This window comes from Chelmon rostratus, chromosome 4, assembly GCF_017976325.1.
Source record: "Chelmon rostratus isolate fCheRos1 chromosome 4, fCheRos1.pri, whole genome shotgun sequence".
NCBI classification, from domain to species: Eukaryota; Metazoa; Chordata; class Actinopteri; order Chaetodontiformes; family Chaetodontidae; genus Chelmon; species Chelmon rostratus.
The window spans coordinates 16333627-16351022 of NC_055661.1; the positions used below are offsets into that span (position 1 = coordinate 16333627).

Here is a 17396-nt window from a genome sequence, read left to right on the forward strand (position 1 = left end):
CAGAGACAAAGATGTTTTTAGACAACCAAAAAAAGTAAATAGGATTAGTCTGAGACTGGATTGAAGAGTTGAGTATGAGTACATGTTCAGTACATACTGCTAACATGCTACTTTGATAACATGATTATTGTATGATGTGCGTGCTTTGTTTCTATTCATTCATTCAAGAAATGTAAAGATAATTACTTTTGAAAAAACATCAATTAGTAATTGCTCAACCACTGTGTGATATTTGCTGCGTTATGTTGGCTCACCTCTGGTCCAGTGAAAAAATACTGACCTATGAAGTAGACTGAGGGCTTTTTACTTGGGTCATGGTTTATATAAGTGGTTCATATGGTTTCTGTCATGTCTTGTCGTGTCTGTTGATGTATCTGTTCACAGTGCCATGTCTTGTTATGCACTTCCTGTTGTATTGTGAAACCCTAACTCTGCTCTCGTTTCACACCCTTCACTTCCTGGTGTCCTTCCCACCTGTCTGATTGTCTGCCCCGCCCTGATTGTCTCCACCTGTTCATTGTTACCTTGTGTATATATAGTCTGCGTCTCCCTTTGCCCTGTGCCAGATCGTCTTGTATGTTATGTGCCCTTTTGTGATTGTTGACCCCAGTCATAGCTAAACCCAGGGTCTTGTCTTGTCCTTTAGCATTTTGAACCTCAGCACCTTTTGTTATTTGCCTTTTTGCCTACGTTGCCCTTCTGCCTTAGTTGGTTTCTGTGTAAAAATAAATAATTTAATAATAATAAATAAATAATAAATAAACAATTTAAAATTTAAATAGACAATTTGCTAATTATTTCTGGTATACAACTGAAAACAGTACAAAGACTTTATATTCAATGTTTTATCTCATCAACTTCATTGATTTCCCTCAACAGACTGAGAAAATTGTGGAATCCCTCAAAACCACCTGAGGTTTGGAACATTCCTCAGGTAAACAGGTTCATTGGTAACAGGTGATAGTATCATGATTGATTGAACACTTTGTTTGAAAATGATTGCATTGTTTTTTGGAAACTGGGTTGAACAGCATGATATCACAAAGCCTTAAACTAATGCTGCATTACAGCTCATATGGAGCAGCAAGCTACAAACAAGCATAAGATATGCAGAGGTGGACATCTGTCTGAGCAGGCCGACAAATATAATAAACTGAAGGTGTTGCCAGCTGAGAGTTGTGTGTCAAGTGTTCAGGCTTGCACTGCAGAGCGTGTCCTCATTGTGTCCAGTAGATGGGGCCATTGACCTACTGAATCAGAGAGTGGAAACGGTCCTCACAACAATACGCCTTTAATTTACTGTACACTTGTGTGATGTTCAGAAAGGTAAAGTGAAGAACACATTAAACAAGACCATTGACTTTGCACATAAAAGAATTGAACGTGTTAGTTTGCCACATTCATTTTAATAATTTACAAATCAGTTTCAAACACATGAAAGGAACAAAGAAAATAGACTGTGTAGATTATTTGGACTGTGACGCCGATAACTGCAAAGGCATTAAATTAAAGAGAAAGTCTAGAAAATAGTTGATTCTTGTGTTACTCCGTCTTTGTGAACATGTTGATTGAGCTGTATGCGTGTATTGTACGGAAAGATCCTGAACGTAACACAAACAAACATCATGTATAAGCGATGGCGGTCTTTTAAAAGGGAAACAAGATGTTTAGAAAGTACAAGTGCTACGTGTTTTCATTTATTAGACATCTGCACTAAACAATTCCTCCCACATCATTTTCCACAAATGAAAGCATGAGTCACAGGATATTGCAGAGCTGTAGCGTCGACTATTATTGTACAAGTGCAGATGATCAGGCTTTGGTCGCATTGATTCATCTCAAGCATTCAAAACAGCACGGCACGTTTTTGAAAAGCCTGTAGTACTCCTCCTGAATCTGGAATGACACATGCAAGAAGGATTCAGACGAGAACACACCATTGTTATCTTAGAATATAATATAATGTAATATAAGTGCTTTGCTTTGCTTTATTATCCAATAAACTACTCCACCAAATTTTACACTTCATTGTTATATTGCTGCTTTAACACAAATATTCACCGAATAATAATAATTTAATGTGATATTCAAGGACAAATCTGAATTTTCTAAATAGCAAAAATAATAAAAAATAAAATAGACTTCCTGTTTATTGGCTTACAGTCCTGATGCTTGTTATTAAAGCATTTAACTCTGCTGCCTGTCACAACTAAAGTCCCAGGATGAATGTAGAATAAATAAAAGCAAAAAGCCCCAACCACAGTGTTACCTTTCTAGACAGGACGCAGAGGAAGATGAAGATAAACATCCCCTGGAAGGCGTTGGTGATGGTGAACAGATAGGCGGTGAGGGTGGTCTCGTTGAGGATGTGCAGCACTCCAAAGGTCCAGGTGGCTCCCAGCACGAACAGCAGGGCCAAGGCACCGCGGGCGCAGGACCTGAGGGCGAAAACGCCGACTTTAACAGAGTATCGCTGAACGCCGCAAACAACAAAGACCTAATTGCAATTTGAGAGTGCAAGGACACCACATGATGCCCGAATAATCCACCAGATAAGGAACTTACAGCTTGATTTTCTGTGTTCCTTTGACCTTCTCAACAAGAGCACATATAATCCTACCTGATGTTTTCGTAGTGGCTGATTTCAGGCTTTTTCACAGCAGTGTGCCGGTACACTTTGTAGATGATTACTCCAAAAGCCAGGAGATTAACCTTTAGTGCAGACCGAGCAAAACAAACATGACAAACAAACATGTTCAAATGAATATTTATCTTTGAAACAATCCCTGTTTGATGATTTCAATTAATACTTTCATTTTTAGGATGTTACAAAGACATCAGATCTTACCAGAATGATCAAACACGCGGGCCCAATGAAACTCCATATGAAGTGGTTTTCTGTGCTCAGCCAACACCTGTAATCCGGATATAGAACGTGTTATTTAACACACATTTTCATCGACTGACTGTGTGTCTGAAGATCTCTTTGTTGCAATAATCCTTCCTTCTGCAGGAGCAATATTCTATCATTTTACCTTCGTCTAATCTGCCCTAATCTTAATTATGACGGCATTGTATGGGCTTGTACATACCCTCCTTATCGCACAAGTACAAAAACAATTGGTTAGAAAAGCCACCACTGCTCACAGTAATGAACAATCAGCACGTCTTTCGCATAACCTCAATCTTTTAATTATGTTTTACGTTAATAAACAACAGACTTTTTATTTATAGATTCCTATTCAAACTCTCCATGGTACCCAAAACCTTTCAGAATTTCTTTTTTACGCTAATTCAGTCATTACCTTCCTCTCCACAAGCATCTTCAACTTCCTTCACGTCCCTGCAGGCCAAATTTAATCTCTGTCCCCTTGTATTTATAATTAATGTAATTTGTGTATCTTTGTTCCCTGAAAAATGCTGAATGAGTTGGAAAAGAGGTCTTTGTAAAAGCCTTTGTCTTCCCACCTCTCTGTGCTAAAACGCTCAAATATCTTTCCTCTTACACTTTGTCTGTGCCATAATACTTGGAGCCGAGTGTTGCTGAGATGGCCACCACCACTGCCGGGCTTCCGTAGCCGAAGATGTAAAAGTTGCGGTGCAGGAAGCCTTTGTTGTAGATGACGCCAACCACTATTAAGTACAGATGGATGCCCTCGATGCACATCCAGGCAAATGCCGCGAGGAAGAAATAGTGCAGCAGGCCTGCAATAACAGAGCAGAATAGCTGCCAAGAAACAGACAAAAGAAGAGAGAAAGAGAGAGAGAGAGAGAGAGAGTTTGCAAGTTAAATACTGTTATTCTGCTCCTCTTTGCACCTATTTGATGGTGATGTATAGTATTTTCATGTCAAAGTAGTCTTTAAACAAACAGAAATAATTCTGAAATTGTATGAGAAGTGAAATAGTGGGTCAGGTGCGCACACACACACACACACACACACACACACACACACACACACACACACACACACACACTTCTGCTTGGTTTCACTGGGCTCTAGTGCATCCCGAGCTCACCTTATGTGTGTTCATGTTGATCCCCACCAGGAAGATGAACTCGGCCATGAAGAGGCTGCAGCACAGGTTCTTGTGGATGGTGGTTCTGGTGCTCTGGATCTCGCTGAAGAACCAGAAGGTGAAGATGCACATGGACAGACAGATGAGGGAGATGATCATCCCCAGCTGGGTGATCCGGGTCAGGATGGTATAGTGGGCCACCAGCTGGGAAGCAAATGGAAAGGGAGGTGTTTCATTCACAGTTTCATGGTATGCTGAATTTGTAATTTGTTGTGTTTTCTGCTTGGAATCATGACACACATAACACGGGAATAAGCTGGGGTTACACCAGTGCACAGGGTTGCAGGCATACTGCGCTGGTTCTGGTCCTGCTGTGTTAGATGTCAGCCAGTTGCTCTCAAAAAAATGTTTTCAATTTCCTTGCCTCTTTATTTTAATCTAGGAATTTGGGTGCAGTGATGAGTGATATACAAAATGACAAGGGCATCTTTGATATCATATTAATATTTCAAAAACTTGGTATTAAAAAACACAAAGAAAGAAGTTATTTTATTAAAATAACTGGCAGCATGTTCAACGCAAGATACTGTTATTGGCCTTGTTCACACAGAAGTAGATCTAAACAGTGTTTAATCTAAACAGCAGGAATCCATTCAGTTTTAGGTATTACGCTCATTTTAAAACTGCAAAGATTTTCCTATTTTATTCATACTAAAGCTAAAATGTGGGCTTTTTCCTTTAGTTAATGAAACGTTTTGTGTAGAGACATTGTTTTCACCAAACTGCAACAGTATGATCTAACTTATTAAGAGGCTAAAGCATACAGCACAACATCGTCAGTATTTTGCTCATTAGTTGAAAACCACTTACTGAAAGAATTTATTAGGCATGGAAACATCAGAATATTAATGAGGTTTAACCCCTTATTTACATGCATATTTGTGGGATGCTGGCTATTTATTAGCCATTATAAAGCACTTATTAATGCCTTATTCTGGGGGTTAGGATTATTAAGGGTTAGGGTTAGGTTATTAAGATCATGATTCATGTTCTTGCTTACTAATTGACACTACTTACTAGTAATTAGTAGGGGTTGTTGAGGGGAAACTGTTCTAAAAAAAATATTCTAGTAGTTGTAGAATATGGTCATGCAGAATAAGGCATTAAGAAGTGCTTTATCATGAACAATAAAAAGGCAATATGCCACTAACATGCATGCTAATAAGCAATAGTAATGTGTGAATATGTGTACATTAATTTAAAATGCTACCATAATTCTAAGTTAAAATGAGTTGTTTTCTGTACCTCTTGTATAATGCTTCAATAAATAAATACTTTTCTTAAGATAAGAACAGAACAATCAATGTGTCACTAAAAATATTACTGGCAGAATCCAGATAAGAGGTTCAACTCCTGCCCTCATTGAGAATAAATGTGCTCACCACGATTGTCCCTTTTCCTAAAATCATTTTAATAAATGTTTAAAGTCCTGGTGGAAAAATTCCAAAAAAAGGGGGAAATACCTTTACACGGTTGCAGTTGTATTTTTAATGCATGATCACTCACATTGGCTCGCCCAGAGGACATGAGGATGGCAAAGTGTGTGAGGTGATTGCAGGAGCAGGTGGTTGCATTGCTGTTGACGTAGACCGTCTTGCAGCCGTGAGTGGCCCAGCGGCCCTGCAGGCTGCCCGGCTCGTACTCCCAGAAGGCGCACTTCGTCACATCAGCTTTAGTGTCTATGGGCTTTGGGGAACAGAGAGGAACAAAGACGCTGTGAGAGGTGGAAGGTGCTGTTATTATTGGTTTCTGCACTGCATCGCTCTGTGATATGGTCGCCACCTGGGGCTTAAAAACAGCAAAGCAAAAAAAAAAAAAAAGTAAAAATGAAATGAATTACTATCCAAACAAAGTGCATCAGACATTAAATTAAAAATTTTTGGCTCAAATTTTGAAAGTCACAACTATGACTTAGGTGTTGTTTTCATAGGTTGTGTGTTCTGCATTGGCTTTTCTTAATATTCTCATTGTCTCACAACTTTAGAACTTACCAAAAATAAAATCCCAAATAATTATCATGCATGAACATGGGTCAATATGAATGGCACGGGGCATAAATTGCAGCCATGTACGCTGCACACAATGTGCCGCGGGAACGGCAGCTCGCTGTCGGTATTTTACGGGAAGGGAATCTCACTGGGATGTACAAATCTACAGCAGTAAGCATGAACGCTGACAAGAGGCAGATGTTTTATCATTAAAATTCACATGAACACATTGAAAGCAGAGGGCACCATATTTTCCATGAATTATTATGTGCAATTTCGGAGTAAAAATTCACATTTATATAAATAAATTTAATTGAATTTGAATGTGGTCTGGTGTTTTTAAGGTTGTCTTTACGTCTATTTTCTAGTTCTTTAATATTTTTATATTTAATTAGATCTGTAAGTTTCGTAGTTGGTGTAATATTTATGATTTTTTTTATTATATGATAGCAAATTAGTCCCTTGAGTCGCTACATTTTCTTTCAAGTTAATCTGTGCAGAGTGTCACAAAAACACTAAACAGGTGCAAGTAAGAAAAAAAGCCAGTGCATCACAGGATAACAGCGCTTCACTAGCAGAAAGCTTCCGCACCAAAAAGGAGCCCAAATTATTGATTGTTGCTCTTGAAAGGCAATTTACGGAGGAGTTTCGCTGCTCAACATAAATCAACACCTCCTTTGTTAGGCTTAAGCCTCAGGGGTCCAACAAAAATAATCATTTCACTTTCTCATACATTTTAATTATCTTAAAAGAAAAAAACAGTACATTAACTTTTAGGGTTATTTCCCTCATTACTCGCTTGCCTCCATCGTCTGTTCACCTTTCCGCTTCCATTTCCGCTTAACTGAGGGGTCATTGCAGGAATACATGGAGGCAAATCTTCAAATTTCATAAAACCTTACACAAAGCACTAACTACTCCTCCCATGTGAGTTTGTTTAAATTTGACTCTAATGGAAACTGTGGCAGTTATCAAGTTAGTGCCAGGGTCAGTATGGGAATAAGGAGGTTATTCCTCACAGAAAGAGAACGCCACGATGACTCTGACGAAGATACATTTGATGGGATGTTAGTGTTTAAAACTGACAAGATCCTACCAGAAGTTACTGTTGATAAATTAATCATATATGACACAGAAAAGGTAGCAGCAGGTTTAAGGTAGCAGGGATGTGTCAGTCTGTATGTGCCAATAGAGGAAGAAGAAGAAAGATGGTGCTTTAGTTGCTTAAAATCTTGCTCAAATGTATGAAGTCATTAAGGAATTGAATAAGGAAGAATTGCAAAGATCCACCATCTACAACCGAATCACAATTCTCAAGAAAATCCTCCAAAAACTGACTGCCAGATGCCTTTTGCACAAAAAAACACAGTGATACTGCGAAGCGGCATACATTTGGAGGGTATAAGTTAAGGGTGCAGAAGTGGAAAAACAATGTATCAAGCCTCAGCACTCCGTATAGTCTTTACCTCGTTGTGTCTCAGAGTGAAGGTGACGTGGTCAAGTTGGTAAACGTCAGCAGGCTTGACGGCTGCTGCTATGACTTGGGAGTTGACAGTGATTTCCCCTGTTCCTGCATACCTCGAGTAGTCGGTGACACCTGGGTCGCTGCTCGGCTTCAGGATGTCACCGATGCTGTCATACCGCACAAACACCACTGACACACTTCCTGATGGACAAAAAAGTTTGACAAAAATCAGAAGGGAGTCAAAGTTATTGCATTTTGGGCTAAATTAAGCCAGGCAATGAACACTGTCTCTACGATCTGTTTGGAGATTTACAGTCAGTGTGCAGATCTGACCAGAGTTCAGAGTGTGTATTTAACAATTCGCCACACTGACGGGAAACAAATGTCAAATAAAGTCAGTTAGCATCATGAATTTTCTTTGATGATTTGATTTGTTCCTGCATGGAACAGAGACCAAACAGGAATTAATGTGATTGAAATATAAACTGGAGTTCATGTCTGTTTGAAGTGTCTGCTGCTTGTGTAAATTCAGGGTGGGTGACTTGTCCCAGAATCAGATTTTATCAGAGCAAATTGTAATATGTGCCCCCCAAAGGCATAAAAATAGACTTTACATCATTATATTTGTTATTAAGAGAGAGCAAAAAAAAGAAAATATGAATACTTTTTCTTTGGCGTACATTGAATGTGGCATATGGCAACATATGGCACAACAGTACTCCCAGCTCACCCAAGCATGCAGATGGTCACAACTTTGAAAAGGCATTTTTGATTTTACCATCCTTTAAACATTAACTGGGCTACTTTACCATTTCTGTCCTCTTCCCGTCTCAGTTTTGGAGTCAGATTTATATGATCTCCTGCCATGGAAGCAGACAGTTCGGCTTTTGCGTGATGAGCATCAAAAGTGAAGAGTTTCAATTCTGTGGTCGAGGGGGGGGAAAAAAGTCAGGGATATGAAGGAATTAAACGTATGAAAATGACAATTATCTGAAACCTCACTTTCCTGCACACAGGTGGGATGAATGGCGGGACAATTTAATATAATTTGAGCGTCTGTGAGAGCGCTCTGTGCTAATAATTATCTCACCCATTTCAGTGGCTTTGATTTCGAGCTCAGCTGGGGTTTTGTAGTTGCCGGCCAGTGTCAGAGCACTTTCTTCAACGGTGTGTAGCAGCTTTGTGATGGTATGTTCCCGACGCTCCTCTTTCATTCTGCTCCAAGCAACCAGCTCATCCTTCTCCACCAAGTTGTTCACCGCTTTCACGAATTTCTGTTGAAGAGTTTTCAGTCTGTATAATAGCATGTAAAATACGCCTGTGCTGCAGTACGATTTAATTAGGTATGTTAATATTGGTTTGTCCCTTTTGATGTGTCAATAATTACTGGATATGATGTGGCTTTTATTATTTTTGAGCACACATAACAGATATTTCTCTTCCCTCATGAATGACTGCAGCTTCAAAAGAAAAGCCTCTAAACTGTCTTCTGCAGAACTGCACAGTACCTGATAAGAAGGAACTAGATTGTCTGCAGTGGCATTTTTTTTCCCTCCCTAAACCAGCATAACTGCAGTTCAGGCAGAACTCCAGCCGCTGAATGACGAACAGGACAGGTAAACAAAGATTACTGTAAGGGTTGAGTTGATGATGGATGGTTTGACAGTGTAGTCCTTCTCTCCTGCAGCCAGTGTTGATGCGGATCGGCTCAGGGCCTCGACATACGCGATCACCTCCACTGAGGTGAGATCGCCGGATGTCTGCTGGGCAATTTCCTTCAGCAGGATGTGGGGCTCGGTGAGGTTGCTCATCTAGGATGGGGAGAAATATATCTGTGGTCAAGTATGTCTAAGAGTATTAATGATATCACATTCAAGCAGCATTCTCATGTTGCACCAAGTCCTTCATTATTTCTTAAAAAATACTGATGCACTGTAGATTTCGTTTGGTTCTCTGCAGACAGATTTGGTGTATATCACATTCACACTCTCCATAGTGTTCACATACATGTTTAGCAAGCTGGAGATTCCACAAGGAGGAGCTGTTTGGTCACTCTCAGACAAGACTTTGCCCACCGTAGGACAGAAAGGTCATAGCAGCAGTTTAGACTTGGTAATATCACCTCTTACAAATTCTGAAAGTAATAGCTGATGAAATTTTAACACTTGTGCCACCTGCAGGCAACGACTGCTGCAGATTTTTACAGCAGCTGTTTTGTTGGAGTGTTTTGTTAAATAATACAGAAACAGAATATTATTTTCACACATTGTACATAAGTGGAAAATGCTCTTCTAGACATGAAGTCTGAAGCTGTAAAGCACCAAATGTTTTCCTTTAATCAATTTAATGTTTGTTTCTATGAACTGAGCTTAACGTTCAGTTTAAAACCAGTGAGCCGACTTTACGTTAATTGTCTGTATAAATGGTCACCTAGTCAGAGTTAAGTATTTTAATCTTCTTCTTCATTAACCAGGAGGGTAATCCTGGAGAAAAGAGGATGCATGATGACACTGGACCTCTCCCAGTATTCTGCAGAAAATATTAACATGCTCTCGTTAAAAAACGAACTCCTGAAAAGCCCTGAAATACACACTGACACACGCCTAAGGTACGTCACTGATTCTGTCTTCAGGAAGCACAAACTTGAGACTCTCTTGAAATGATCTCCGTATAATGGAAGTTGTCTCTGCTGCAATCTTAGTTAAATAAAGGTCATAATATTTTTAAGAAAAATATATAATTTGTTTGTTCTGCAGGTGTCCTTTGAGTCAAATTTGCAAAATCTATTACTTTCTTTGCCTGTAGATGGTGCACATTGACATTGTCAGTCCTAAACCACAGCTGCTGTTGTTTTTCTTGCCTATAGGTGGTGCAGCAGAAGGTCTAGAACTGCAGGTTTGACACCATCAACACTTCAAGTGGCTGTTAGACAATAGTGGCTGGTGTTTGTCCTTGTAACTGAGCGATGGAGTTTCAGTAGGTCTCATTTCATGTTTGTTCCATGTCTCTCCAACAGAGGGCAGTGTCATCACATCAACCTTTACCTTATTTGGTTGAAATCCTGAGGAGGGGTACTTACATATTCAAGTGTTTTGTTGACAGCCTGTGTAATGCACCCGATGTTGTCATGGCAGTATTTTTGGGGATGCTCTGGAAAACAACAAACACCGAAAGTATCTCTTTGATTGCTTGCTTTATTTCCATAATTTCACCAGGACAAAGCCTGTTACGGCAAAGTCTGAATTGCATAAAACTTGCACAGGCATAACATCACACGGCTCTCTTTGTGATCAACATTGCTTAAAACATCAGAAAATTTAAGATTGCACCGTTTATTTGATGTATTGCATAATAGATTCTCACAAAAAAGAACGGTTTAAAACATTCTGGTTCTGTGTTAGGTGTGCATGTGTGAGAGAGCAAGTTTAAAAAAAGAGATGAAGAAAAATGTATGTCCTTGGATGTAAGTACCAGTGTGTGTGTGTGTATGTGCGTGTGTGCACGTACGCTCTTCCATCCTCATACCGACCTTTACATCTTATGCCTCTCTCTGGATGAAAGTGCTTAGTGCCTGAAGTTGGGACGTAATCACGCTGACAGGTGCAATAGAAGGATCCATTCGTATTATGGCAGCGTGAGTTGGGTCCGCAGAGCTGTCCTGACTTGCATTCATCAATATCTGGAAGATGCAAACGAAGAGTTCTGCTCACATTAAAGATGAGCACGAAATGATGACCTTCTCAATATAACTGATAGCAGAATAAATACAGCTGTTAATAGACACGTCCATAAAGTATTTGTACCTCTAAATGAGTGAAAATGATTTACCTTCGTACAAATAGAGATGGTGGCATAAGTAGTAGTTCATTACATTTAATACACTGTATAATTGATTTTGGAAGAGAAACTGCGATTCTTGCATGCATATTACACATTTGAATATTCATAAATCAGCTCCATGCTTCTGCACTGTATTAAATGGTGTGTGCCACCCAGTTGGAAGTGTGCAGGAATAGCTTATGCAGCAGCATGGGTTAAAGGTGCTGCTCTTCTATTGCAAATGGAGCAGAAGATCTCAGGTGGTTACTCAGAATAGCAGATGGAAAGGAAGCGAAAGGCCGAGGGAAAAAAAAAATCAGCTCCAATGTGTTTATCCTCCGCAGTACAGCGAAAGAGAAAACATTTCACACACACACGCACACACACACACACACACACAGAGTCCTGACACCCTCACAGCTGTGTGGTAACTGCTTTCACACTCGCTCGTGTACATGATATCTTGCCCAGTCGTATGTGAGCTCCTCTGTCCAGGTTATGCAAGCGGCAAAACAAATTTTTTGTTTTAATAGTGAGTGAATCGGACGTTACCGATGCATTCGGTGCCATCATTGGGCTGGAACTTGCCCAGTCCTGTAGATGTGTATCCAGAGACACATGTGCAGTAGTAGCTGCCCGCTGTGTTGGTGCAGTTCCCCCTTTCCCCGCAGATATTAGTCACATTCTGGCACTCGTTGTCGTCTGTGGGGGAAAGACGAGGATAGAAAGCAAACCGGGTTAGCTGTGTCAGGAAATCAAATTTAAGAAAGACTAATGCAGGCTTAAAAAGGTTCAGCCTTTTTGAGAAAATCTAGTTGGATGCGCAAAGAAAATCAAAATGTCTTTGCAGATTTTACCAGCCGCCATCATGTTGCTGTGATTTCCAGAGGATGAAACCAACCGGCCGAGTACTGACCAGAAACTTGCTGGACGTACTCCTCATTTTTGTCACAAATAAAAATTCCTGAAAAAAGTTTAGTTATTTTTAATTTTTTTTTTTTTTTTTATCTTTGGAGACCATCAAACTTATCAATTTATGATGTTTGGTGCAAGATTTACAGTGTGTTCTTCTTTTCACTTTTGTTCAATCTATCAAGTATCCTTCCACCTTTTCACATACTATAGAAAAATGTGTAGCAGTGGTGAGTCCAGATATTTTTGACTGGGGTGGCCCAAGTGGGTGGCCCATGCAGGGGTGACATGAAGTATACACACACACACACACACACACACACACGAAGAATAGTATTAATTTACCATTTTGCATATCTAATGACCAACATTACAGTTTCTTACACTGATGTTTAAAGAATTTATATTTAAAAGACAACACAACACCACCACACAAATATAATAGGAAGCATCCATGCACCACATCACTGAACAGATAGCCAATCACATTTTAAAATAATTGGATGGTATTTGGGGTGGCCAATCAGATTATAGGGGCGGCCAGTCCCATCCTCAGGCCCCAGGCCATGGACATGCCCCTGACGTGTAGCAAGTTCCTGTTGGAGATATTTGGAGATAATTGCAGTTGTGTCATGACAAAGTGTTAGTTTATCAAAAATGTATATTTCAATACTCAAAAATCTGCAAGTCTTGTGGGGGATTTGCATTTTGGTCTGCAGTTGGTGAAGAAATTTAAATCTCTGCTCTTTAACAATGAATGTCTTCTTCTTAATGGCCGGACTATCAGAAAGCTCTTGCTGTTTGCTTGACAGCAGTTCTTAACATCTGTTTTCCAAACAGCACAAACCAGAGCTAGTGTTTAGCCATAAATTCGGCAGTGATGATTACTATGATGAGCAACAATGTGGATTTCCTGAATGCAGTCAACCAGGAATTGTGTGGGTTTTTTTGGCGGAGTGCACGTTCACACAAATATTGACTGGAAATGCCCTCCACAATTAGATTACTACTTCAGAACTCCTAAACCTGATCCTGATCCTGGGTCCGGGAGTTGATCTGAACTTGATGAGGCTCAGTTGTGTTGTGTCTCTCAGGCTCCACTAAGTTAGTCTGATTAAAGGCTTGGCTGCCTTTAACTTATATGCCAATTTTTATTGTTAACGTTTGTGATCGCTGTGCTTTTGTTTTTGCCGATGTTTGATTTTGAGCATCTCGGACCACTCTGTTGGCCAGGTTTAAAAAGCAGCAGATGCGGAGCAGTTTGCTGCGGATGTGGCCCACACATTCTAGAAAGTGCTGCTCCAGCTTTATTTTCAAACACACCTTCCGTCTGTGCTCTCCCTGTTTATTGGAAGTGACCTGCTAAAACTTTCCACTGTTGTTTTCTCTTGTCTAGGTATGATGGACGCTGTGCTCTTCCTCTCCTCTGTACCTTTTGCACAAAAGCTGTCCGGGAAGGGAAATCCTCTGCTCTGATGAGGGAGGTGACCGTATCCAAAGGGGAAATACCTCCATAACACATGGGATCCTTGAACCATCATTGTTGCACGTTGCACCCACATATTTCATGATTCACTTTGATGTGTTGGTTTGATCTTCAAGTAGGATACTGCATCTCTGTGCTTTTGACACTTTGTTGTTGAAAAGAATGTTTAAAACACTGAATGCAGCACAACCTAATTCATAACACCCTATTTCCTATTTCCAAATGAAAATAATCATTTTAAAATCCGCTATGACACCAGCGCTCCATTAACTCTGAACTCCATCGTGCCTTCTTGTTTTTAAATCACTGGCTGCAGAGTTTATACTTCTCCCATTTTTATTTACTTTTGGCCCTTGAAAGATGTAAGCTGTTACTGTGATTGTGATCAGTTTTGGTCAGGAAACAAAAAGGGTTCCAGGAATTCTAAACAGCCCAGAAACAAAACAGGAGTAACAATGCTGGCTGAGAGGCAACGCTGGCCATTAAAAATGTTACGAATAAAGCTTTTTTTTAACAATGCAGTGTTTTCTCTGTAATTAACTCTCAATGAAGTGAGCTGCCAACTCGTTGGTAGGCAAGATTAAAACTGCATTTTCCAAACCACCACAGCTGGCCCAACAAATACAGACTCTCAGAGAGGGTAAGGACACATAACGTTACACAAATTACTTACACAAATGGCTAAAATTAGTTGGTAAAAATAAAGTTTCCTCCCACATAAAAATCACTAATGTTGATAATCCCCCTCTGCATCTGTGGACTAAGAAAAGCAACACGCTGGCTTAAACATCCTTGAACATAATCTGGTACATGTGTGATATTTTGGGGCTCACCGTTGCAAAATTTAAAGCTAATGAGAGACAAACAGTTGCAGACGACAGCACCGAACAGGCGAGGCTGGTTGTACGCTTGCATCGTTGCAAATACAGAATAACATATGGGAGGCTTTGTGTGTTTATATTCACCATTGCAAAACGTTGTTCCGTCTCCAGTGTATCCGTGGTTGCAGAAGCAGGCGTGGTTTGATCCGTTCAGGGCCGTGCATGTTGCGAGTCGGTGACAAGAATCACAAATGTCAGAGAGGCTGCATGGATCCATCAGACTGGAGAGCCACGCTGCGTCGACACAAGCACCAAACACAAGAGTGTTGAAATACTCGTAATGAGTCACATGCCGAACTGTTCTTTTTAAGCATGTAAAATGTAAAAAATGTCTCCTTATCTCTGCTGCGTTGACCTGCTGCTCATGTAACCACACAAGGGCCACTGAACTAATCCACTGAACTACAGCACATTCAAGTTTAGACTACAGATTAACTAGCAAAGCAACAATTCTGTTGTAAATTACAAAAAAAAATCTAATTTTTTAAAAATTATTTACAAATCTCATGTCAAGCGGCTCCTTCACACAGCCCAAACCAATCAAAATTGATATGGAGACCCCATAAATGCAGATTCGCCTGCTGCTGCCTCCCTGGCAGACACCTGCTAATATGCCAGAGGATAGATAAGCTCACGTACCTGTCAAAAGTACAAGTTTCATTGGCGACTTGAGCAAAGACTCCATGCTTGCGCTGGGTCTGGATTTCACTTTTAGCACAGACTGTGGTGGGCTGGCTGGTGACGTCGTCCATTTCCTTGCATCAGTTTTCCTGTTTCCCTAAACCTGGCCCTTCCTGTCTTGATCTTTAATCTGCTTTGAAAAACACACAGCCTTCTTCTCTCTGCCTCCACCAGCCGCTCTGACACAAAGCGCCCAGCGCGCTCTCTCATTTGGCCTCATTATACACCTGATAGAAAAGAAGTTTCAGAAGCACTCGCTCACATTTTTTTGCTGTGATTTATGTCTCCATTTTGGAAGCCTCCACGCCATTGTTCTCACTCGAACACGTACAGTAGGTTATGCAAACACAGGCCAAAACAACACCGACTAACTTCACGGAAGGACGACCACCCTCCCTTCCGCAGAGGGCTGTACACAAATACACACACACGCTCCAGTGCTGTGTTTCTGCCATCAGAAACACAGAAAGGCCTAAATAGCTGGACTTCTCCCAGCTCTTCTTACAGCTGAAACTACCTGATTCAAGCCTTTGAATCTCAGTTTATATACTGAGTGTGATGCAGATTTGCCAAAGCAGTGTTTGATGCATGTGGGGTCACTCACCGTTTTTAACATTACTAACAACTAAATTCTTGCCTTATGGGGTCATGTACTGTGGCTATGAGTCACATCTTGTTTAGAAGAAAAGAAAGTGAAAGAAAATATTCAGTAGTCCAGTCTTTACAATGGCCACATTTTTAGCTCTGATCTTCTTTTAAACTGTCTGTACACACGTTTTCCTCTGAAACAGTGATTTATTGAAGATACCATACGCCATTTATAAAGTTGTTGAAATCCTGTGCAGTTTGCTATTGTTTTACATTTCTATGCATAGTGCCTTAAAAAGAGAGTGTATTTCTATCAGCAGGGCTGAAGTAACAGTGCTTTTGAACAAAAATAGATATATAAACAGACTTTTAAGGCCCTTTGTGCTGCAGTTATATACTGAGTGTGCCTTTGAAGATAAGTGATAGCACAACACATTTTGGTTCTTTGACATCTGTCATGCACTAATGACCCCATTCTCTGTGTGGGAAATGAGCAGGACCGGGCGCTGCTTTCGCTGGCGGGTTAGCGACCCACACAATACATGGCACATGCCAGTTTTAAGATTTTCATCTTCCTTCAAAGCACCCATTTCAAGTGCAGATATTTATATTTCTGCAAATCCGTCGCGCCCGGGAATATCAATACTCAGAATTGTTGTTTTAAGGTGGAATTTAACTGGCAGTGGCAGTTAGGAAACAGGTGAATTCAAATGTGAAGCAGCGACAATGGCTCGAAAAGAGAAGTAGCCATTCAGGTGTAACTGAGGTCTTTTCAAACCGCCTTTTACTTTTTGACACACAAACACATTCATTGATGAATAGTTTCACTTGGAAGATAAGTTCTTTGTTGACTGTATTGCAGTCTGTGGAGGCGGCTTGAATTGCTTAGGCAAGGCGTTTAGTTTATTGCTGAGAAAGGCAGCTGCTTTCAATGACACCATTAGAATTGCGCCGCATTACTGTCCTGGGAAAGTGCTCGGTGAAAACCACATCTGAATGTCTCGCTCTGACACTCTCCTCGTAGTAAGGAAGGAAGTGATGTTGTCTAGAACAAACCTGGACTGATTGCGCCCTTCCTCCTCCGCTTTTTTGTCTCAGGAAATCTCTCATTTAGAGAGAAATTCGTAAAGCTCTCACAGGAGCTTGCTTGCTCCACAATGACATTGTAAAAAGACACCTAAGAGAAAAGATCTCTGCAACTGTGTGGAGGCAGCCTTGTGTAAATGTTTCCTCTTTTCCTTCCCTCCCTCATGGATATGGAAATTTTGACTCTGTAGTAGCAGAATTTTGTGCGGGGTTCTGTATGTGTGTGTGTGTATGTGAGCAAACGAAGCGTGTTGCTTATGCTTTTCAGGCAATATTGAGATTTGCAATACAGAGTACACTGGAGAATCTATTTTGACACTTCTCACATATATCTGCTCTGATGTTGGCCTTATGTTCAGCCATGATGGGAGGACTGAATGCTGGGGCACATATGGCAGCAACTGTCTCATA

At 40.4% G+C, this 17396-nt stretch overlaps 1 protein-coding gene across 1 annotated transcript; it reads right to left on the bottom strand.

The window, feature by feature from the left end:
- Nucleotides 1–1340: 1340 nt before the first annotated feature.
- Nucleotides 1341–15357, bottom strand: adgrl4 (adhesion G protein-coupled receptor L4). Its single transcript, XM_041935663.1, has 16 exons — nucleotides 15270–15357; nucleotides 14715–14864; nucleotides 11904–12053; nucleotides 11062–11211; nucleotides 10612–10682; nucleotides 9164–9343; nucleotides 8623–8806; nucleotides 8342–8455; nucleotides 7534–7733; nucleotides 5586–5765; nucleotides 4020–4223; nucleotides 3507–3727; nucleotides 2849–2915; nucleotides 2621–2712; nucleotides 2270–2438; nucleotides 1341–1896 (listed from the first exon to the last, which is right to left on the bottom strand). The coding sequence occupies exons 1-16, from the start codon at nucleotides 15313–15315 to the stop codon at nucleotides 1834–1836; spliced, it is 2241 nt and encodes a 746-aa protein (XP_041791597.1). The 5' UTR covers nucleotides 15316–15357; the 3' UTR covers nucleotides 1341–1833.
- Between the last annotated feature and the right edge of the window lie 2039 nt (nucleotides 15358–17396).